Source organism: Heteronotia binoei, chromosome 9 (genome assembly GCF_032191835.1).
Source record: "Heteronotia binoei isolate CCM8104 ecotype False Entrance Well chromosome 9, APGP_CSIRO_Hbin_v1, whole genome shotgun sequence".
NCBI classification, from domain to species: domain Eukaryota; kingdom Metazoa; phylum Chordata; class Lepidosauria; order Squamata; family Gekkonidae; genus Heteronotia; species Heteronotia binoei.
This window is the reverse complement of record NC_083231.1, coordinates 32,139,474-32,163,194: the sequence shown is the minus strand read 5'-3', so window position 1 is coordinate 32,163,194 and position 23,721 is coordinate 32,139,474. Positions and strand designations below refer to the sequence as shown.

Below are 23,721 nucleotides of genomic sequence, written 5' to 3'. Positions count from 1 at the left end.
ATCCTTGCAGCAGTTTTGGACCTAGGTTCCCATTTAGAATATATCTTTGGAAAGATTAAAGCAGAGTCAATCTGGCACTGGGCCAGATCCTTCAGCTACGACTGTGGCCAAAAGGGAGGGGAGGGGGAGACAGTCACCTTGAAGCACAGAACTAGGAGAACACCAGATACTTGCAAGTTTACAGCTGAGCTCATGGATCTCCCCCCACCCCATTCCCCCTGGGATTGCTCCTGGAGAAGGGTGTATGACAGCCTGTGTCAAAGTTGATCACTTGTTCAATGGAGACCATATTTGCAGGTCCTGAACTACAGAGCTTTCCTCTATAAAATGCTTTGTTTGTTGTTCTGGTTGGGAAGACCCTGCAAACAGCTATCACTGGGTATAATAGTATTAGTATAGTACAGGGGTGGTCAAACTGTGGCACAGGAGCCATATGTGACTCCTTCACACATACTGTGTGGCTCTCAAAGCCCTGCCATCCCATTGGCTGACTTGGAGAAGGCATTTCTCTCTTTTCCAAGTTAACAGCTGGAGGCTTGGAAAATACATTTAAAATTGCTTTCTTTCCATCTCTCCCTCTCTTCTTCCTTACTTCAGACTTCTGACATTCATGTCTTGCGGCTCTCAAACATCTAACATTTATTCTATGTGGCTCTTACGTTAAGCAAATTTTGCCACCCCCGGTGCAGTACAATAATTCCTGACATGGACTGTTTTATAAAATATAAGAATCTGGTTCAATTCTGTTAAGTGAAGGTCTGCACCGGGAGGGGGGAAGTTGGTGAAAATTCCTGCCCCCTGTTCCAGAAGCAGAAATGTTATTTTATTGGAGGAACTGCATGGCTGGATACATGGTATTATGTTTTTCCTGTTGTGTCTTGCTCTGCCATAATCCTCATCACAGAATTCTCAGGCAGATGTGTTATATGTACAGAGAAGTGATTCTTGACTACACCATCCTCAGAATACATTTGCCTAAAATTCTACCACAGTAATCATTCTGTGCAGAGAAAACAAACATATCAGCAATAATACACATATAAACTCATTCACATTTGATTTTTTGTTCAAATCAATACCAGTTTTGTTAGTAATTGTTCAGTTATACATGCTGTACTTGCATACAAATATAATATTACAGTCATTAACTACAACACATTTGCAAATTAGCCAGTCATAAGACACACTCCCTGCATGCACTAGGCAATGCTTCAAAGAAGCAACACAACACAAATGGGCAGAAAGGAGTGTCCCTATTCTCTCTTGCGGTCTCAAGATTTTTATGGAGCGAGAAAGGATCTTTTAATTTGTGATAGGAGAAAAATCTCCTTCATCTATACCAGAAATTTTAGTTTTAACTGACTACTGTGAGCCCTGGCAAATGCTTTTATCATATAGATTAATAGTACTTCATAAAGGAAAAAACAAAACAGAGTACATACAGCATTAGTAGAAGTGTGGTATCCATAAAGCTGAAGATGCTGACATACAGCAAGGTCAAAGTGAAATATTCCGTTTCAAAATGAAGTCAAGGTAACAAGAGAAAAAAAGGAAGATGACAGAATAAAGATCTTCATTTTATGTTAAAAAAGGAGTTTAAAGATAAAGTTGCTTCATTTATACTACAGCTTAAACATTCATATTTTAATATTAAAATGGTCTTAGATGTTTTACGACGCATTTTATTCAGTGCAGTCCTGAGCAGAGTTATTTCTTTCTAGACCCATTGATTTCAATTGACTTAGAAAGGTATAGTTCTGTTTAGGATTGTACTGATGGAAAACAATAACATTAAGGAAGACTTGGATCCATGCAGAACCCATGGATTTCAGCCAGGACAGAGTCAGTTCTCATCAGGGGCAACCTGACGCCCCATGGCACCCTAGGCAGACTCGTTGCCTGGCGCCCCTGCGCCTCCCCACCGCAGCTCTGTGACCCCCCCGCTGGGCCTTCTCCTCCTCCCTCCGAATCCTTTCCCACCCCCCGGTGCCAATTTCAATGCCGGAACCGCGTTCTGGCTCTCTAAAGCACCACCTCTCCCCGGCCGAACACTGGAATCGCAGGTAAAACCGCGCCATGGGGCTGGGCTGCACTCACCGTCTCTTAGGAATAGCGTCCTGAAAGAGCGACCCCAGCTGCCACTGACTCCTCCCCTCCCCACTTCCTGGATGGGAGAGGAGGCAGCGGGGGTCGCCCTTTCAGGACACTATTTCTAAGAGATGGTGAGAGCAGCCCGGCCCCGTGGCATGGTTTTAACCATGATTCCAGTGTTCGACTGGGGAGGGGGGGCGCTTTAGAGAGCTGGAACCTGGCACTAGAGCCGGTTCCGGCGTTGAAATTGGCATGGGGGGTGGGAAATGGTCCAAAGGGAGAGAGGAGGAGTAGGTGCGCGGAGATGCGGTGGGGAGGAGGGAGCCATGGAGCCGCAGGGGGAGGCGAAGGGAATGGAGGGATGGGCGGTGGGGAGCTGGGGAGAAAGCAAACTAGGTGCTTGCCTGGGGCACCGAGAGGGGAGCCCAATTTTTCACCCCCACCCTCCCAGTGCCCTAGGCAGTTGCCAAGTTTGCCTAGCGGGAGGGCCAGCCCTGGTTCTCATCTCCTTTCATCTTCTGGCAGGCTCTGGACCTACTTCAAAAACAAAAAAAAACTTCTGGGAAGCAGAAATAAGCAGGGCTTTTTTTTGAGCAGGAACGCACAGGAATGCCGTTCTGGCTGGCTTGGTGTCAGGGGGTGTGGCCTAATATGCAAATGAGTTCCTGCTGGGCTTTTTCTACAAAAAAAGCCCTGGAAATAAATATTTTACCTTCTACATTTTACTATGGGTTATGAGAGGTGGGGGCTTAACACAGCACCACCTTCATATACAGCATAAGGTGAGCTTTTATTACCTTCTTTTTGTTGGAACGGAGTGTTTTGGGAAGCTAAACTCAGCTTCAGTGATCCATGTTGGTGACAAAACATGGCTGAGCAGAACCTAATGAACCAGCTCTTCTTTATGCAGGATGCGTAATTTCTTTGGCCAAGACACCCTAATTTTCTCCCATGTACTTTCTTATACTTAGTTTGAGAAGACAGTGTTATGACAGTTCCTTACAATGAGAAGTCAGTGTTATGTTCCTTACAATAACTTGAGGTTATTAATGTCAGCTGAACAACCTCGCCTATCCCATATCTCCTCTTTGAGGATAGGACTCAAGCTATCTGGGGTAGAAAGCCAGAAACATAACTGTACCTCCAACCTGTTTGAGTGATACCCACCAGCAAGGCACGTTTGTCTTCATCTCCTTTTCTTTCTTTCTTCTCATTTTTCTTCCTGAATATCTCTTGCAGCTACAATAAAATCAGTTGCATCAGCTGTAGCTCTCCTGTGTAAACAACCTTTTTTTTAGTTATAGAAATGGGTTGATATGAACTAAATGGCTTAAGTCAAACAGCAAAATTACTGTTGCACTGAAAGCAATGGGTCTGTTGTAACTAACTGTTGGATTATTCTGAATACATCATTAATCATTTATGTACATTTTCCTTCTATTAAGCTCTTATGTTCTCTTCTAGTTTATAACTGCATCAACTGAACCACTCTTTTCACAGTCCTGGTTGGCTGCTATGGTGCATAACTGAGTACATGAAAGACAGACTTTTTTTGTCTTTAAAGATTCCCACTGCACTCATTATAACTACCAATTCATGCAGATTAACACAGCCAAAAGTTCAATCTAGCAGAAGATTCTTACTAATGGAAGGGGGGTGTTTTTCTCCAATGCCCTTCCATTACTCACCTCCAACTTCCCCCTCATGCTGTTCACGGAGGTTCCCTGTTCTCAAGAGTAGCATTTCAGGGAGGGTTTGAGACCACAGTGTTACAGGGGACACAAGCAAGTCACTTACACTGACAAAAATCCTTTTTGCCAGTAGAAACTACACCTGAATCCAACCTTAGCAACGATTATTAGCTGTATGAACAAGCAAGGACCTTGTTAGATCAGCAGCTCCTTGCATACCTAATGCCCGATTCAAAAGCCATCTGGACATTCCCTAATGAACCACGGCATTACCAACCCAGAAAATCCACTACAGATTTAACTTCCGTGACAGACAACAAGCCTCAGAGCCGATTCAAATATTTATCTCTCCTGTACAGTTTCCTGGAAAAGTACAACTTCTGAATGGTAGATAGTAGTGAAATACTTAGCCCTACTTCTTCAATAATTTTTGAGTCACAGAAAGCTATCACCTCAAGGAGAACGGCATTAGCCTACAATTCCTAGCATATTAGCTTTCCTAGTGTGCAGGATTTTCTTTTCACAGAAGGACTCTTCATATATGGCCCCTCCTTCTGAAGCAGCACAGTTCTAGTATCACATGTTCTTTCTAAATGTTTGAAATGGTTCACTTTGGATTAAACTTCTAGAGAAAAAGGTCAAGCCATCAAGTAATGGCAATGAGTGTGATGGTAACTGAAAAAGCAAATAAGATCTTAAAAAAACCCACAACCCCTAGTTCAGGCTTTGATTTCCCCTTACACCAGATACAGGGAGGAAGATCTTGTTGCACTCATCAATAAAGCTCATTTGAACTTCTGGAAATGGACCTTTTGTATAGAAGAAGTGCTATGGGATACCAATGAACACAGCAGTGAACATGAATTAATCTGAGAGCACTTTTCATAGGAACATTGTCTGAAACAAAATAATGGGATTGCCTTTTGAAAGCAGAAAGGACAAAACAACTTCTCTTGTATCAGGGGAACAAAATCCCTCTGTTCTCTGACCTCAGACTTATGACATAAGTAAATAGAATGTTAAAAAAATCTGTAAAGTATCTCATTTGATGACTTAAATTAAATAATCTGGATGTGCTGCTTCATACAGAATATGTTTTATAAAATTTGTCATGTTTCAAGCACTCTATGAAAGAAGGTCTAATAAAACAGTCTATGAAGGAAGGTCTAATAAACATGAATGTCAAGTACAATACTATTGACTTTGTTATACTGGTTTTATTTATATGAAAGCACAATCTCTATCCTAGCTTGGCAACAAAGACTGTGGAAATATTTCATAACGTCTAAGATTTCTGTTCAGACTCAAACCCCTTTGACGGAAAATTATGAAACATTTTTATTGCTGTATGGTACCTGGTGATAACTTACTTAACTGAACAAAACATTTTGCCACATCGAATGCTGCATAGAAAGATGTTATATTTTTAGTCCTATTAAGTGTAAATTCTTTTACTTTAGCTATTCTGGAAAGGGTAAAACAAAAAATAATATCGATAATAATAATGAAAATACCCATTGTGCTTTAGTTTTAATTATTGACAGCAATAATTGTTCTTTTCCCCCCCTTGTTTTGTTTTTATTTCTGAAAGGAATATGTAATTATAACTGTAACAAGAATTGCAGCTATTTCTGCTATGATTATTAGCTTTGAATACTGTAACCAAACTTTAAAGTTAAAATAAAGTTTATGCTGTTGAAAAAAAAAGAAAGAAAGCACAATCTCACCTCTCCCTTACTGATTTTAGAACTGAAGCCCTTGTTCATGTTGTCAGCCTGTGGCCTGATGGTCAGTACTTGTGTATCTTTGTAATCAGTACAAAGGCAGAAAAAAGTCCCAGGAAAAGACCATAGAGGTCAACTATGCAAAGACAAAAATAACGGTCTTTGCACAAAAACCCAAAATACACTTATGGAATTTGAATTCAGAACATGGAGAACAAGTTCACTGCTTTAAGTATTTGTGGGCACTCAATGAAATTGCTGAACAGTCAGGTTAGAATGGAAAAAAGGAAGTACTTCTTCACCCAAAGGGTGATTAACACGTGGAATTCACTGCCACTGGAATTCACTGGCGGCAGCTACAAGCACAAGAGGGGATTGGATAAACATATGGAGCAGAGATCAATCAGTGGCTATTAGCAACAGTGTATTGTTGGAAGTCTCTTTCTGGGGCAAGTGATGCTGTGTATTCTTGGTGCTTGGGAGAGATAACAGTGTGAGGACATCTAGTGTCCTGGCCCCACAGATGGACTTCCTGATGGCCCCTGGGTTTTTGGTCACTGTGTGACACAGAGTGTTGGACTGGATGGGCCACTGGCCTGATCCAACATGGCTTCTCTTATGTTCTTATGGATGTGGTCTTTCAGGAAATGGGATCAAGTAACACTCATATTGTCTATGTCACCTCAAGTGCCCAAAGGTCTGCTGGAGCAATCCCCAAAAAATTTTCTGGACAAAATGAGGCAGATGTTTGATAGTTGCTCACAGATTATTCACTGCAAAATCATTATCCCAATCTACATATGGAGTCCTACTTAGTAAATCAAACTGTAATCTAGTGGAGACAACACAATCCAAATTTCTGAATGGAATATTTCAGGTTCCTCCCAGTGTTACAAAAGCTGCAAGTCGACTGGATGCTGGCTTGGTAAATGTGTAGGCCAGATAATGGATTGCAGCATTATCATACTGGTTAAAGCTAATCCCCCCCAAAGGTCTAATTAATGTTACCTGATACTTGTACTCCACCTTGGGCTAGACTGTTGAGTAGGAAATTAACCTGATATGGTTTATCACAACAACTAGTGTTAAGTATGGGTTATGATCAAACCAAAATGGTAGTGAAACAGAGAATAGTTGATGTTGAGATAAACAAAACAAAAAAGTTCCTATTTGATTCAAATTCTATTAACAGAGTACCACCAATGTCTTATTGTTATAATTTGACAAATTATGAACACAGCAGAATGCTGACATTAATGTGCTGGAATGCTTTGCTATCTGCAGTCCTTGAAGGAAGATATTACAAAATTCTGTTAGATAACAATTTTGTCCCTGCAGTGATGGGAAAACATTAGAATGCACTATCTTCGACTGTAAGATGTATAATCAGATATGCGACGTTTACATAATGTCCATACTCTCAGCTTATCCAGGGAGACATACAGCCTACTTCGGGGAGGGACAGTGCCTCAGTGGTAGAGCATCTGCTTGGTAAGCAGAAGGTCCCAGGTTCAATCCCTTGTATCTCCGACTAAAAAGGGTCCAGGCAAAAAGGTGTAAAAAACCTAAGCTTTGAGACCCTGGAGAGCTGCTGCCAGTCTGAGTAGACAATACTGACTTTGATGGACCGAGGGTCTGATTCAGTATAAGGCAGCTTCATGTTCTCTCTAAAACGCTGTCCGATAAGAGCCAGGACGCAAGATACAAGGTTGCTAAATTTGGATGGTTGGCACTGAAGTGTAGGAGAGCTCTAATTTACACAGAGGGGTCTGTATTTTTTAGATTGAAATTTATTTTATGATTGTGAATTTTTTTTAGTGTAACATATAGTCTTATACATTTATATGTTTTATCTACCCTTTCGTATTATACCTACTGGTCTTGGGCTGTAGTAATAAAATCTGACAGAAAGATTCAGAAACAGGAGGAAAATTAGAAAAATCTCATAGGTTGTTGCTTGGCAACCCCTCAAGTGACTTTTTTTTAGTTATAATACATAAGCAAGCTACATTTTAGATGCTTAACTCCAACAAACTCACCTCTCTTACCACATCTGTCAGCTACTCACCCAATGATTCATGGGAGAATTTCTTCTGACTGTGTCTTTCTCTCCTACTTCCTAGTCTCCTATCTTTCTCTCCTGCTTCCTAGTCTCTCTGTCTCTCCAACCACCTCCATTTGTCTGTGCAACCCTAATATAACACTTTCATGTCACTATGTAGGCACCCATATGTTTCTTATTTTATGAAGCCACCAAGCAGCACCCAGAGGATCTAAAGAGAAAAGTTGGGGACCTGTGCAAATGGGGGGGGGGGGACAAAAGTTGTAGGTGCTTCAGGTTCTAGGATACAGAGGCTGTCCAGACATTTTAGCTATCAACAGGTGATTGCAAGAGGCACAAGCCACTAATCATAAGACATCAATCATAAAAAAAAACTGAAGAAACTGATACAAGGGCAAGTTCTAGTATACATACCACTAAGAATTCCTTTTTATCCACCATCTCATTTCCATCTGTATCAAACATGTTGAAAGCTATCCTAAAACCAGCATGTGGCTCTGCCAAAGAATAAAGAAATAGATATGATGAGTTTTTAAATCATGTATACTGAGGGCCAAAGTAGACATGATGACAGCAGTTCCCTATTGCCAACATGGAATTGCCCCAATTGCGATGAAAAAGGAGTGGGTGTCTGATTTCTAATTATAAAAGAGCCATGTAAGTGACCTGCCCCTACATCTGCTACTTATCTTTCCACAGGCCTTCAAACATTTTTTCAAGCCACTAAGATTATTTCCAGCTGAATTCAGCTGAGAAGAAAACTCTCAGGGAAAGGGGCTGTATGTAGATAAGCCAATGATGGAGAGGTTGCACACCTTATTCCTGTTCCACTTGTTCTGTTACAATCAGACCTTTGCCACCCAACTCCTATGTGACTGACACCCCACCTCTCCATACGGATAAAGAGCATCAGATATAGATCAATGAGTGGTTAAATGAGCTATCACACAACTATATCTAATTTAGACCGGATGTATATGACAGATATGTGGGCCAGAGCAAAGCAATGGTGAAAGAGGACAGCCTAGAGCTACACGATACTTGCTCAGTGGTTTCTCATCAGTTCTTATTGCCTGATGATAGGTGGGGCTCTGGTGGGTCCATGCTATTCCCCAGAATCTTTGCACAAGCTTTAATAAACATAAAATAGTTTGATATGTAGGAATACATGCAACTTTTTAAAACTGGAAGTAGAATCTCAGCAGTAGAAATGTAAGGGATTTTCATCATCAGGCAGCTGTTATGAACAGCTCCTCAAACAGTCTTTCTATGGACAACTGGTGGACTTCCTCCTTTGAATCTTTATAAACAGATGGCTCAAATGGAATTGACTAATTGGGGCTAGAACTGTTCTCCCCTCCCCCCCACCCCAAATTCTGACCTGGCATGTTAAGAGGAAGATCTTCTAAAAGTGGATTTTCTTAATCAGCTAACTTTACTTGGAGCTGAGTAGGTATAGTCTTCAATATGTGGGAAGATTCTGAATAGACTGAATGTTTTCTTCTCTGTGTTTTAAATATTGTGCCTGCATTTTTACTAAAGTATCTTAGTTTTGGTTCTAATTTGAATTTATCGGTTTTATTTGGTTTTATAACATTTCATTTTTAATTGTTAGCTGCCATGCTGGCCCTAATTGGCTAGAAAGGTGCAATATAAGTTTTGCAAATGAAAATTTTGTAAATTATAAAAAAAAACTATCAGAAATGGAATTTCCCCCTTGCTTTGTTCAGTGGTTAGGATCATAGCGATGATTGCATTAAATGCACATCTGAACCAGCTTGTAATGCAAGTGTGACAGAGCCTGGAATCCATTTTGTTATTTCATCCTGCTATATAAAAATGGCAAGATGATGGCAGAAAACATGAGTTTTGAGGAAGGATTTGAAGGAAATTCGGGAGGTGGCACGATGCTGGTGGTGCCAGGCAAAATAGGCAGCAAGCAAGAAACTGCATTTCCCTTGAAATAATAAACAGGGAAATTAGATTACAAATCTAATCTAATCTAATAGGCTATCCATCTAAGTTCACTTTCTCATGCAATTATTCCATTAAGATTTCACCAGGGGTAGATGAAGAACAAAATACAAATTATGAAATTTTGCTATTCCCCAGAATCTTTGCACAAGCTTTAATAAACATAAAATATGTAGGAATACATGCAACTTTTTAAAAACTCTGTATACTTACTTGTTAAGATAGATAATAAGAACAGATACTCTGTATAAGAAATCACACCTGAAAAAAGCAAGTCAGCAAGTTAACTGATTTTTTTTCCTTCCGTAATCAAACATTAATTATTAATTACTGGAAATATATTAACAATATAATTGATAGTTTGCTTAAAAATAATAAAAAGGATGACAAAACAATAGATGGGCTACAGATCAATGGCCATATAGCTTCCAGCAGAAATATGTGCACAGAACTGTTTCCTTTCATCTGAATGGGTGCTCTGTGCACCACAAGTCTTTATCAAGGCCTGTGGGTTATAACCACTAAAGCTGTAACCCTCTTAATGTTATTGGAAAAATTTTACCCCTTCACTGGAATCTGTGCCAAATATTAGCATAGCAATCATATGCTAAATGCCTACCAGTCTACTTTTAAGACATGTTTCTCTGCAAATAAATAAAACAAATGCCTTTGGCCTGAGCTCAATATCTGATGGTTAGCAATATTTGTAAATAAATGCCTTCCCCATATTTTTTCATAAGGATACTGTTAGAAAGTAATTCAAGGGAAGGTAAGAAATTTAAGTTTCATACTATGGTCTCTAGAACTCTGTGCGGGCATAATATTCCAAGAAGGCTTCTTGCAAATTTGTGGGCTCCTCTTTTCCTCATATTTCTTTTCCCTTTCACTTTGCACAGCTATGGTGCAGCAGTATATTATAAACTGATGTTAATAATCATAATGGTATCCTGAGCCAGAGTCTGCCCAACTTTTTAATAAGTATCCATGGTTACCATTAACATTAGGAAAGCTGTAATAATGCAACATGGTTTACTTCAGAAAAGGGATTCATTTTGCCAGGCTTTCAGCTGAGGCAGTGGACGTCACTTGTTACCAGCCTCCTCCCTTCATTCCATCCCAGCGCTATAAGATCTGCTGGATCTGGACAATAGGCCATGTCTGTGAGGCAAAACCTGACATTTTAGTCTCTATTGTCACTCTGTAGTTTTAGATTTTAAATTGGTCCTTTATTGTTTTTATTGTTGATTGTTTTTATGATGTAACCCACCCTGAGCCTGTCCTACCGGGAGAGTGGGCTAAAAATCAAAAAGAAAGAAAGAAAGAAAGAAAGAAAGAAAGAAAGAAAGAAAGAAAGAAAGAAAGAAAGAAAGAAAGAAAGAAAGAAAGAAAGAAAGAAAGAAAGAAAGAAAGAGAGAAAGAGAGAGAGAAAGAGAGAGAGAAAGAGAGAAAGAGAAAGAGAGAGAGAAAGAGAGAAAGAGAGAAAGAGAGAGAGAAAGAGAGAAAGAGAAAGAGAGAGAGAGAGAGAGAGAGAGAAAGAGAGAAAGAGAGAAAGAGAATGTATGTATATATGTCAGGAGGAAGATGCAAGCAGGCCATGTTTATGGTACTTGGATATGGTACACACCTACAATGATCGGAATGACATTAAAGTTAATAGAGGAAAGAAGAATCCAACCAATGTGGATTATCCCATTTCCAAAATCAAAAGGACTCATACCAAAGATAATGAACAAAAACAAATAGTATTCAATACCTTTCTCCTGAAGATTCCGAAAAAGCTTTGATGACCCTTTCCAAACAGGTGGCGTTTCTACCAGTATTTGATTCAATTCCTTAAAAGCAATTATTTTAAAAAGATGACATTAACTGTATAGTAAAGATTCAGTGAGATTAAAGGTGGGGTGGAGATCAGGAAAACCATGACAAAAGTCAGATTAGCCACACAAATCAGATGAATCCTAATAGTACAAGATGGCTGAAAGGTGCACTTCAAAAATCTGCAAACATTCTATGACTCCTGCTAATAGTAAATTTAACAATCCTATGCTTAGCAGTAGAGCACTGCTAAGTAGAGCAGGGGTTCCCAACCCATTTTGGGCCTGAGCACCATAGTCATGGGGGAGGGGGGGAAGGCTTGAAGCAGTGCCCCCCTCCCAATTCTCTAACACCCCACACCTGAATCTGGCATGATGGGTAAGTTGAATGGCCTGCCCTGATGCTTCCCCCATAACCAGCCCCCCACAAGGACTGACTTGGCTTGGCAGTGGCAGCCTCACTGTGCCTGCACCAGCTCAACATCATGTGTTTTGGTGATATGTGACCTGGGCTTGCTGGACTGCTTGCTGCTGGCTGCAGTGGCAGCACCATCCAGCATACCCCTACAACAGGCCATCCAGCATACCCCTACAACAACACTGCTGCTGTGGTTGAAGAGAAGCATTTTGGTGCCTTGTTGATGGGACAAGGTCCATTTATGCTGTTGAGGGGTGGGATGAGTGGCAGCAGGCCAGGTCTTTTCCCTTTTATTTTATATTATGTCAGAAGTGACATCAGTCCACACTGGTGCCCCCTCCATTTTTTTTTTTCTGGCTATGGAGGTGAGGGTGACTCAAACAGAGGGTGGTGGGCACAATCACAAAATGGCTGAAATGGGAGGCAGAGTCAGCCACTAAACAGCTGTGGCATGAGGCACAGCCAACCACTAAATGTCAAGGAGTGAGGTTACAGATACTCTTCAACATTTCAGGCAGAGCTCTGTTTAACAAGATGCTCTTTTAAATGAACATATTGCTTAAAATATGTTCTTTTATACAACATATCTTCAGTCACCCTGTGCATATCCTTGTGCTCTAGTGCAGCTGCCACCAAAGAAAAGTTTTTTAAAAAATCTGCACAGATAATCAGCTTTCCAATGGTTAATGAGAAACTCTGCTGGATAAAAGCCCCATCCATTTTCTAAAAAAGCTTAGTGGAATCAGGAAAGTTGTCAGTGGGCTGCACGTTGGGGACAGAGGTTGTTTTGTACTTGGGGGCACACTAATTCCCTACTGTACAACAGGGACCTGAAACTCACCTGTTTTGAAAGAGTCCGCAATTGTTTTGTTCCTAAAATGTAGACAAAAATAACTATTTATTCAAAAACCTTCAATAGTATGCTCTTATAGGACAATTTTATGAGCAACATCACAATGTATCTTTCATCATCTCAGTCCTCAAAACTTCAGTTTTAAACAAATTTAGGCTTCATTTATGTGCATGGTACTCAGCAGGACATACTTCCATTAATATTTAGTTCAAAATATTAGTTTACTAGATGTCATTTGAACTAACAGTCCTATGGGTGTCCATTTTAAATTAAGGCATAATTTAATTACAAAGTACATGATGATATTCTCTTCAAAGATAGGAACGTGTCTATTTTTAGCTTCACTTCATATGAAGCATGCCAGAGAAAAGTGACCGCCAGCTACTGTAGACTTTATTCATAGATTCCCAAGTTCATGATTAAGTTTGTCCATGTAGATACATATCCAAGAATAGTTTGGAATGTTCAAAATGCATGATGTAATTGCAAAAAAGCATCACTGATTATAACACAGCTCACTTAGAAGTACACTGTTCAAAACTGAAGCTTTCAAATGTTAAAATCTATGTTAAAATTTAATCAGCTGGACATAGCAGAATGCAGAATCTGGCATAACTCTATTGAAGGTGAGAAAACACACATTTCTATGCCATAAAGAATGGCCATTAATCGCTACAGTAAAGGAAATTACAAGCCTGCAAAATGGCCTTGCAATCCCCCAACCATATAGTTATCACAGCATGACACTGTTACCAATATTTACTTGGACACTTCTACTTTTAGGAAATGTGTTTTTTTCAGAAGCTGAGGGCCCTGATTCAGATTAGGACCTGGCACAGGAGAAGCGGCCTTAATTTTCCTGTTCTGGGGCTGTGCATTTACTGATGGACATGTGTAGAGCTCCAGCAGGGCAGACAGCAACCCCTGAATTTGTTTTGGGTCTAAAAAATGATGTGGGGAGTCTCTGAGTCAGTCACAAATACTGCATGTTAAGAATTGCAAAACTGTAGTTTAGAGCCAAGAGGAAATGGTAGCATGTCACGCCAACTCACTTCTGCCCTTATATTGTTGCACCCTTTTCTCTGAATCTGACAATGATGTACAAGTCCGGCAATCTAATCAAATTCCCAATGTTAGTTTGGTGCCCTTTGAAATACAAAGATTTTCACAATATCAAAACAATTATTTTAGTATTACAGATAAAGCTGTGAAAATGTATCTGTAACTGCAGAAAATGGAAATGGCAGAATTGTATGCCCTAGAATAATAATTTAACACTTAAGATTCTAAAGGATTTTGCAGAGATAACTAAGTATGCCTTACAGGGCTCATGAAACAAATATTATCTGTTTTGCAAAATCCTTCTTGATTAATCAGGGTTCACTAGCTTATACTTTAAGAACTCCTGTACTAATTGTAGAAATGGATGACAGCTTAACTGAGCCCATATAAAGAGGCAGGTTGTAAATTAAAGTGAATGTATGGAATTTAATGACCATACATAGCAGCCACACTGGTGTGCGAGGGTTGGAGAACTAAACTTACGTCTTGGTTCCTCATTTGTTAGAGACTGAATGAAATCATATGGTGTCATGAACAGTTGCCCTTCAAATTCTAAGCTGGCAAACATACGAAACCGCTGTTCCCGGGATGTTGCATAAAGACCTAAATCTTCATAATCTGGTCTGTTTTCGGTGCCCTGTTAAAAGACAAAGCAACAAATAAATTGGCACACCTACTTCTCTAATCACAGAATTCTTCCTTCTCTCCCTCTCACATTGAGTCTACTTGGCATTTTTTTAAAAAATCAGTTATCTATATGTACTGTTTTATAGTACACACAGCCTTTGTGACAAAAGATACTAGATGTCACCGATCATTAAAGATGTGTAGCGGAGCTACATTTTTACCAATCAGTATGTTCCTATCTTGTTGGCCAGAAAAGAACTTAAAAGAACTTGCCTGTTCTGATTATAGAGCAGCGTATGAAATAGAAAAGAACTTGCTCCCACCAAATATCAGAACCAGGGCTGCTGTGAATGCATGCTGCCTGGGAACAAAGATGGCAAAAGTGTGCCTAAGTCATGCACATTCAAACTTTTTTTGTGTGTGAAACAGAATGGAAATCACACCCAACAGACCATGCAATGAGATCCAGGAAAGGACAAAAACATTGGTGAGGTAATGGGTAAGAGTCAATAAGTGTTCAATTTCTATTCTTACTTTTGGAGATTATCTGATCCAAATCTCTTAGTAATTAGCGGCAAACCTCAAAAACTTTCATGAAAGCATATCCCTATCAAAAGATTTTAAGACTTTTGTTTCCTAATCTTCCTGGCAATCTTACAATGATCTTGTATCATGTTATAGCTCAGCACCTTTACAAAACTGGACATAGCCATTTCTCTCGAGCACACTGTCACGAATCTCCGATTAAAGCCATTATGTTGTTGTTATGAACAGCAGATCTTAGTTCACCTGTGTAACTCTTTAGAGCTAGGTTGCTTAACAGGATTTTCTGAAAACCAATGTAACGTAGCTCAGCAACTACAGCCATTTCTTTCAGAATTAATCTGTCTTTAAAACAAGAAAGGTCAAAAATAAAAAGCCTTGAAACCAATGCATCTACATTAAAGAACTTTCCACCTATCCAATTGTCATTATAAGGATAGGGTATTCAGACTAAATCAAGACATTTTTTCCAAACCAGCCCCACTGAACTCAGTGGAAGCTTCATGAATAAATTCAGGGCTTTTTTTATAGCAGGAACGCAGTTCCAGCTGGCTTGATGTCAGGGGGCGTGGCCTGATATGCAAATGAGTTCTTGCTGGGCTTTTTCCACAAAAAGCTCTGCGTGAAACAATGGTGGTGTCAGGGGTGTGTGGCTTAATATGCAAATGAGTTCCTGCTGGTTTTTTCCTACACAAAAAGCCCTGAATAAATTGTTTAAAAACTGCACCTTTGAAAGCTCTTTGATGTATACTCTAACATCATCAATTGTATCTTCAGATAATCTGTCCAAGTCAAGCAGTAACTATTAGATTATTTATTATTTAGAAGTACAACATTGTTAAAATATTAATACTAACAGTATTTAACAGAACTCCACTGAAGTTGTTATTCATATATTTCACTTTTTCCCACAAAGAAAAACTTTTCAAATGCATTTAACCTTCAGTGACACAAATGTCTCTAAGGAAAGATTTTATATAATTACATTACTGTTCTATTTTTTTTAAAGAAACATCCTTCAACATTGTCTCTTTCTTAATTTCTTCTAGGGACAACCAAAGGAATTCCCTAATAGTTAATTGCATGCAATCCATTCTACTTCTATCTAATAAGCTGCTTCAGATGAAATAAACTTGTTATGGGAGTTAGAGGGGTTTTTTAAACTGTCTTAACTTAGGTACATGCCAATCATAGGTGTTAATACCTACTGGTGGCAGTACCAAATGCAAGGAGAAAAATGTCAGGACAAAGAACCAAAGGTAGGGAATGGTTCAAGTGGACTTAAAGTTCTCACATCTCTTTTACTATCTGTATGCTAACTTGCTGTCATCCACAGGTTTTACCAACTGCATTAATCCAATCTTAGTTATACTTATTGCTTTGTTTCTTATGCATCTTGTCTCTAAGTAGCCCTTCCTGGCAACTAACCCCCACCTATATGTAATCAGGGCTTTTGGGGTAAAAAAAGTCCAGCAGGATCTCATTTGCATATTAGACCACACCCCCTGACACCAAGCCAGCCAGAACAGCGTTCCTGTGTGTTTCTGCTAAAAAAAGCCCTGTATGTAATGTTTGAGGATGTCTGTTTTAATGTATCTGAAGACGTGTGCATTTACACATGCTAAGTCATTCAATTCTTGCTTATATCCAGAATTAAACTTTGTTAGTCTTAAAGGTGCCACTGGACTCAAACTTAATTCTCACATCAGTTTAACTCTTTTATTTGCATGCTAATTCACAGGTTTTACCAACTGATTTAACCCAATCTATATTTATAATTATCTATATTTATATCTATATTTGTCTGTCACTTATGCATCTTGACTCTAACCAACCCTTCCTGGCAACTATCTCTACCTAGATGTAAGGCTTGAGGGAGTCTGTTTCAATGTATCAGAAGAAGAGTGCATGCACATAAAGATTATACCCAGAATTAAAATGTATTGGTCGTAAAGTTGCCACTGGACTCAAACTCCATGCTCAATGAAAAAGAACCTGTTTTTCAGAGCCGCAGAGAAGCTGTGGTCACAGTCTGACTTAAGCTGTTTTAGGTTCACAGAGATAACAGAAATATACTGGCCATGTGAACTGGTTGAAACAATAATTATCCTGGAGAGCAAGATACTCTTCATCCAGCCAGGACCTGACAAAATCCCAAATGTGTAAAGCACTGTATATGCTCAGGCAGTGATCTGGCTCAGTAACTGAAACATGATCCACTAGCTTAGCACTTCAGCAATACTGTGCTGCCTTCTCACGGGACTGCCATCTCTTCAGCTCTCACTGGATGGGGGCATGGAGAAATCCTGAGAAACTGATGGGAATTAGCCTTAAATGGCATGGGTCTGGTTTTCCAATGGTCTTTAGCATTAGCAGCACTGTCCAAAGATGACCCTGCATGGACACATCCTTCAACTAAGGTTCTGGATCCAGGGGCTATCGGTCTAAAAAAGGGTCTGGTGATGTCAGGTATGCCTTGGGCCTCCAGAACTTCCCTAGGTCATTCTGGTCATCCTTGGCTGAGGAGTCTGGGCCTAGGCCCAGGAGACGTCATGCAGTTATTCATATTTGAATGTACTGAACATTGTATACAATTTTATCAATCAAGTAAGATTTTTAATATGTTGTTAATATGTCAGTTACTAGATGGATTAAACAAATCTAAATTCTGTTCTCATTTAATATGATTGTGTTAGAAAATATTTTCTGTTCATTTTACCAAAGTATCATTTAAAACAACAGCTGTGCCTTATTTGCAGTTAAATTCAGGTAAAGCATGACATCATTTAATTCCTAGATTTTTTTTAAGAAAGAAGAAACAAATTATTCATTGCCAAGAGTTGGTCTCATGTTTCCTTAAGACCAGCAATTCTAAAGCTTCCACTTCAAAGGAAAAAAAAAGACAAAAAGTGATTTTCCCATGGAGAAAAGGCTGAACACCAGATAAAAGACCTACTTGCATGCAAAGTGATGCCAAGATGCCCCAAAGATGTAACTCTGCAATTAGATTCATTATCAATAGTCAAACAGTACAGCACTCTTTTAAATCCTTCTACAAATGCAAACTTATGATTGTATCAAACATTTTGAAATATTTCTACACTGGATCAATAATTCAACTAAGGTTCTAATTAAAACACAGTGAACCCTCAAAAACTCAACACATATGACCGAAGGAGGTACTAGCTGCAACTACAGTTTGGCACTCCACTTTAGACAAAAATGTTACTGCATAGATCCAGCGTGTAGGACACACAGAATTATAGCCCAACAGGAAAGAGTTAGCTGAATTTTATACCTCAATCTCAATTTAAACACTAACCATACAACACATTTCATTAAAAGTACATGGGAAGGTAAGAAAAAGATACAGCATATTCTGCCTTCATGCCAAATTCAGATCACTTTTATCTAAGAAGTGTTGTAAGATATTTTTGTTTTAAATAAGCAATTTTCATATTCCTTGATGCCAAGTAAGTTTGTTTGAAATTAATGTGACTTTGTACAAGTGAAGGAAAAGAAAACAGTTTTAAAACTTGTGTTTTACTTGGCCCCAGGCTAACATAATGTGCTCCCAAGTAGATAAAAGTGGTATAATTTTGTTTGCTTGCTGGGTGGCCAAGAGGTTAAACATCAAATTCTTGGTGTGGGAAAATCCCAAAGCAGACAAAACTGTTTTGGTGCTTAAAAACTGGAGTCTATAGAGAGTACCAAGCAGTCCTGCTATTTGATCCTCCTTAGTGCTTAAGATTTTACATAAATGTTCTGAAACACAGCAAATGGAAATAAATAGAAACTTTAAGCTTGCTGCTGTGATTTGAAAAAGACAGGAACTTCAGTCAAATATAAGAGTACTAATAGATTCTGAATCTCTCTCCAATACTGTCATATCAAATTCTGCTGTGTTTTCTACATATTTACATGTTCCACATTCACCATAAAGCTTGTATTTTGGTTATGTATATCCAAGAGTATTATGTATTACCTGTACTGGCACAGTTGTTATTTTTTCAACTAATTCATATATTAGACTCCTGAAAATATGATTCAAACATCCTACATTGTAGCTATTACATATAACAGAATTCAGTATGTCTTGACAACCTATTCACATAAAGATCTACAAATACAAGGGAAAACTGATGGCCTGCAGCTCCTGATGGGGTTCCCAGATCCTCACTGGGGGGCAGCAGGGAAAAATCCTGCCCCTAACTGGCTAGAAAGGCAAGAAGTGATGTCATCACATAGCCGATGTTGGGGGAGGACACTCTAGTTTTTAGGCGAAGCTCTACGGTAACACTGGCTACAAACCGCAGAGTTTTGCTCAAAAAAACAGAGAGTCACCCCCAACATTGGCAATATGATGGCATCACTTCTAGGTGATGCCATCACATTGCCTTTTGGGCCAGTTGAAGGTAAAAGATCTCAGAAAAGATCTAGGATTCCCCTACCAGCTGCAAGGCAGGACCTGGCAACCGTAGCTCGAGGCTAGTGAATTTCAAAATTTTCTGTAACAAACAGTATTAAATGATGCTTCTAGAAACCAACAGCACATGAAGACATCAGGTACACTTGTGAGCCTCTCTATAGCCCTCTTCTTTATGTACAAATATATTTCCTCTACAATGTCCAAGAAATTCTGCATCTTCACTTTTTTGGGGGGGGGGGGGGAGGAGTGCATTTTTCTTAATTCACTAAGAATTTTCATTCTAATACTAGTAAACATTAGGGTGCCTTCAGGGACAAAAGTACTATTTCATAAACCTTGTACTATTCATCAATCAGGTTTTTTTGAATACACTATATTTGTTCACAAAACAAATTAAACTAGTGCCTAAACTCCACTTAATCAGTTAGGGTTTTTTGTCAACCTATCTCAGCCTTAAACTTATCTTAACCTTATCTCATGCTTAAAAATGACCCAAAGAGCCTGTGTTTGATTGTACAACTTCACCAGAAAAACATAATAGTATCAAAATAAGTCCATCTTAATATAAATCACGAAATACTACATGGATTTACAGCAGAACCTGCCACTATTAGCGTGTCACCAACCAGCCATTACAGCTATGATCTATATTTGGCTCCAGTGCTGCCTTCATGTGAACACCCCCTCCAAAGCTATGTTTTCATTATCTGCTTGGACTCCATGCACTTGGTTTTGGTTTCAGAGTTTCAATAAACATAAATGGCAAAGGTATATTACATTTTAGGTACCTTCCTCCAAAGAGATTAGAGCAGTGAAAATAATTATCCTCTTTTTCATTTTGTTATCACAGCAATCCTGTGAGGTAGGTTAAGCTGACAGAGAGTTACTGGTCTCAATCCATGCAGGCAGCTGTGTGTTAGGATCTGAACCCTGGTGTTCTGAATTTTGGTCCAACAGTCTTACTACTATACTGTATATAGACTGATGCTTTCATCTAAGAACTCACAGTAGCTTTGGACTGTGTGAAAGCCAGCATGTCCTCTTGCTAATATTAGTACACTGGGTCCTAAGACCATCATCAGAATCCTACACTCTCACACTTCTCAGTGTCTCCATTCTCAGAGTTTCGGTTAATTTTTCACAGAATGTAAAAAAAACCCCAGAATCCCAGTTGTACTTCTGCTGTTTATCTCTGTGTGAGTGTGTATGTAAAGTGCCATCAAGATGCAGCTGACTTATGGCCACTCTATACGGTTTAAAACAAGTGATTATGCAGAAGTGGTTTGCCAGTGCCTTCATCAGCAAAGTCTTCCTTGGTGATCTCCCATCCAAGTACCAACTCTGCTTAGCTCCTGATATCTGATGAAATCAGTCTATGCTATACTGTTCCACATCCCATTTGCTGTTTCTACTTCCCACATAATATCATAATTTTTCCCTTTCATCTGAGACTGTGTTTTATTTTCACTTAATAAAATATTTTTATCACAGGAACTGGGGAACCAAACAGAAAATATAGTGGCAGCATCACAGAGGCCTTTGTGCTATAAGTCCTGTACAGTCTTATGAGACACAGAAAAGTAACCATGTTACTCTATTGCAACAAATCTGCAGAACTGCTTCTGAGAGTTAAACAATGAACCTGCAAGCACTTCTGCATATAGTTTCGCTACTAAAGACAGAGAATAAACATTGCTGCTCAGCCTTCCCACAGTGATCCTTATTCTGCCAATGAGGGGGGGGGGGTGAAGTTGTGCTTGGGCCTTGGGAAACATCATAAGTGTCTCCTAAGGCTGTACTTTGCTCACTTGAGTACACCTTTGAACAGGGAGGGATAGCATTGTATAGGGCATGTATCTCAGCGGAGAAGGTGGGGCTTGCTTCCAACCCAACATTTCACTAAAACTTCTTTGGAATTCGCATTTTTTAATTCCAACATAATCTCATAGTACTGATTCTGTTTTGAGATATGAATCTTGATAGTAAAGTACTTCAGTTCTGGTATAACTTTGATTCATTTTCCCCCTGAATTTTGGTCTTTTTCATCTCAATATGTTCTTTGATTAACAATATGTCCATAGAGTTGGTAGAGCTAAAATTATTCCTAACATAAACATCCCTGTATAAAGGACACCATACCTGCCTTTCCTTTATTATTATTAATCTGTCAAATGTAGAATACAACCTCTTCCCCAGATTAAGTTATTACTGTTTAGTATTCCACATAAGATACTTATAGAAAACTAGCAAACCATGATAAAGATCTGCAAGTTTGTGAACACAGGTCTTTTGACAGGAAGTGTCTCCACTGTTACATACCTGTAATGTAAACATATTAATATTTCACAAATGGAAAATCAGCCTCTTCCTAACAGCCAGATATTCATTTTCATCTTTATTGTATAAACAAAATGTGAGCACACTATTACCAGCTATTAAGATTTTTAAAATTAAATTACAAGTGGGTGACTCGCTCCCTAATGACTGTCAGTTAGACAAGCTTCTGCCAGATTTGGTAAAGTGCCTTATTAAAATGTGTTTAAAATCTGGTGTTTCTAAGTGTGGGGAAAAAATTACAACTTAGTATTCCTCCTCAGAACCACTTCAATCATGATGAATTTTCCACATGGGAATCCTTATGTTATGTTATAATAAGAGTGACAACTGCACATAGTTAAACACATGCAACAATCTTACACATCTGTTTTGTTGTGCATACAGTGTAAATGAATTAGGAAGCTGTAACCATTCACAACTTTCCAGCGTGCTGACTTCTGCAACTCAAGCATCTTAAGAAATATGCAGCTTTGCATTTTCCCACATGGAAATAATTCCCACATGGGAAAACTATAAGGCTTGAAGTGATTATTGCAACCAAGAACATAAAAAAACCCCAAGATAGAGGGAGAAGGAGACAGGTGGAGAAATGCCTCTAAAGGCTACTGTATCTAGGAACAGGAGTTCCTCTTTGCTCTTCTGCCCCCTCCTTCCCCAACCGCAGCTGTGATTCCAGATGCTGACTCAAGCAATGTGCAGGCTGGCTGCAGGGCAGAGGAGGAGGGGACTGCACTGGCAAGAAAAGGAGACGCTGAGGTCTGTCTGCAATAACTGCTGTTTCTGCAAAAGGATGCTCGCCACCTTATATGGTGGCGGAGATGCACCAATAACAATTGCAAGACAAACGGAAATTAAATAGGCAACCTTCACTTCGTGCTCAATTAAACGTCGGAATGCATTGTTATCGGCACATCTCCGCCACCATATAAGGTGGCGAGCATCCTTTTGCAGAAACAGCAGTTATTGCAGACAGACCTCAGCGTCTCCTTTTCTTGCCAGTGCGGTCCCCTCTTCCTCTTAAAACGGCGGGGACCCTAAATTTGGTACCCGTGGGACAGCCCCTTTCCCCCCCACCCCTACCTGCTTCCCTCAGGAGCCGAGGCAGCCGTCCTTGGGTCCCGCCCCTGGAGAAGCAGGGAGGGAGGGAAGAGGAGGCAGGCCGAGGCGGGGCTCTCTCGCTGTCCTTCCCGGGCACCTACCGTCGTCTCCTTAGCAGCGGCCGCTACAGGGATCGGCAGCAGGCCTCGCCCCTGGGCAGCTTCGCCGGGGCCTCCCCGCGCCCTGCGGCCGCCAAGCGCCGGGGGTCGCCGCTCCTCCGACGGCCACTCGCTGGGTTGTTCGTAGAAGCGCTGACACAAGAGCCAAGCGAGCGCCCCGCCGGCAGCCCCCGCCGCCGCAACGCCCAGCCCGCTCGGTGACCCGTTGCTGCCGGCGCTGAAGCCCCACAGCCGCCGCCCCCCGTGGGCAGACTCGGGGCCGCCATCGCCGCCCAAGCCTTGAAGGCGACACTGCCGCCGCCACCTGAGGAGACCCCGCAGTGCTGCCATAGCGCCGGCTCGGCGAAAGGGCAGCGGGAGCCAAGCAGCTGCTGCCAAATCTCGCGAGAGCGGAGTGGTCGAGCGCGGGAGGAGAGACTCCCCGGCTTCCCAAAATCCCGTTATTCCGCGCGCCTCTCCCCTCCCTCTGGCGCCGTTTTCGTTCCTCGGTCCAAATTGGCTCTGCGTCATGCCTATGATTCCTTACTGCAGCATCCGCGAAGCATGGCATTGTTATTATGGCCGGAAAAGATGACATTTACTTGTAATATCTAAGCGTATTTCTTTTCTGTACCTACATTCTGTCTCACAATCAAATCACATGTCCTTTCCAGCTCTGCCTCATCTCCGTTCCATGCAGAAAGTCGAAGGTTAAAATGTGATGCGAGGCGCCTTGATCTGAGACTCTGCAGAGCTGCTTGCAGTCAGAGTAGTAAGAACATAAGAGAAGCCATGTTGGATGAGGCTTGTCCACTCTGTGTCACAGAGTGGCCAAAAAACCCGTGCCACCAGGAGGTCCACCAATGGGGCCAGGACACAAGAAGCCCTCCCACTGTGCCA

At 40.3% G+C, this 23,721-nt stretch overlaps 1 protein-coding gene across 1 annotated transcript in view; it reads right to left on the bottom strand.

Moving 5' to 3' along the window:
• The window catches only part of MICU3 (mitochondrial calcium uptake family member 3), a 43,484-nt gene extending 20,292 nt beyond the window's left edge, over nt 1–23,192 (bottom strand). Inside the window, exons 1-8 of the mRNA XM_060246405.1 lie at nt 22,825–23,192; nt 14,173–14,326; nt 12,616–12,647; nt 11,296–11,374; nt 9,756–9,803; nt 7,983–8,065; nt 3,259–3,330; nt 1,443–1,481 (exon numbers count right to left, since the gene is read on the bottom strand). Of these exons, the coding sequence (XP_060102388.1) occupies nt 1,443–1,481; nt 3,259–3,330; nt 7,983–8,065; nt 9,756–9,803; nt 11,296–11,374; nt 12,616–12,647; nt 14,173–14,326; nt 22,825–23,172 (855 nt within the window). The 5' untranslated portion in view covers nt 23,173–23,192. The remainder of the gene's footprint in view (nt 1–1,442; nt 1,482–3,258; nt 3,331–7,982; nt 8,066–9,755; nt 9,804–11,295; nt 11,375–12,615; nt 12,648–14,172; nt 14,327–22,824) is intronic.
• Nucleotides 23,193–23,721: the final 529 nt, after the last annotated feature.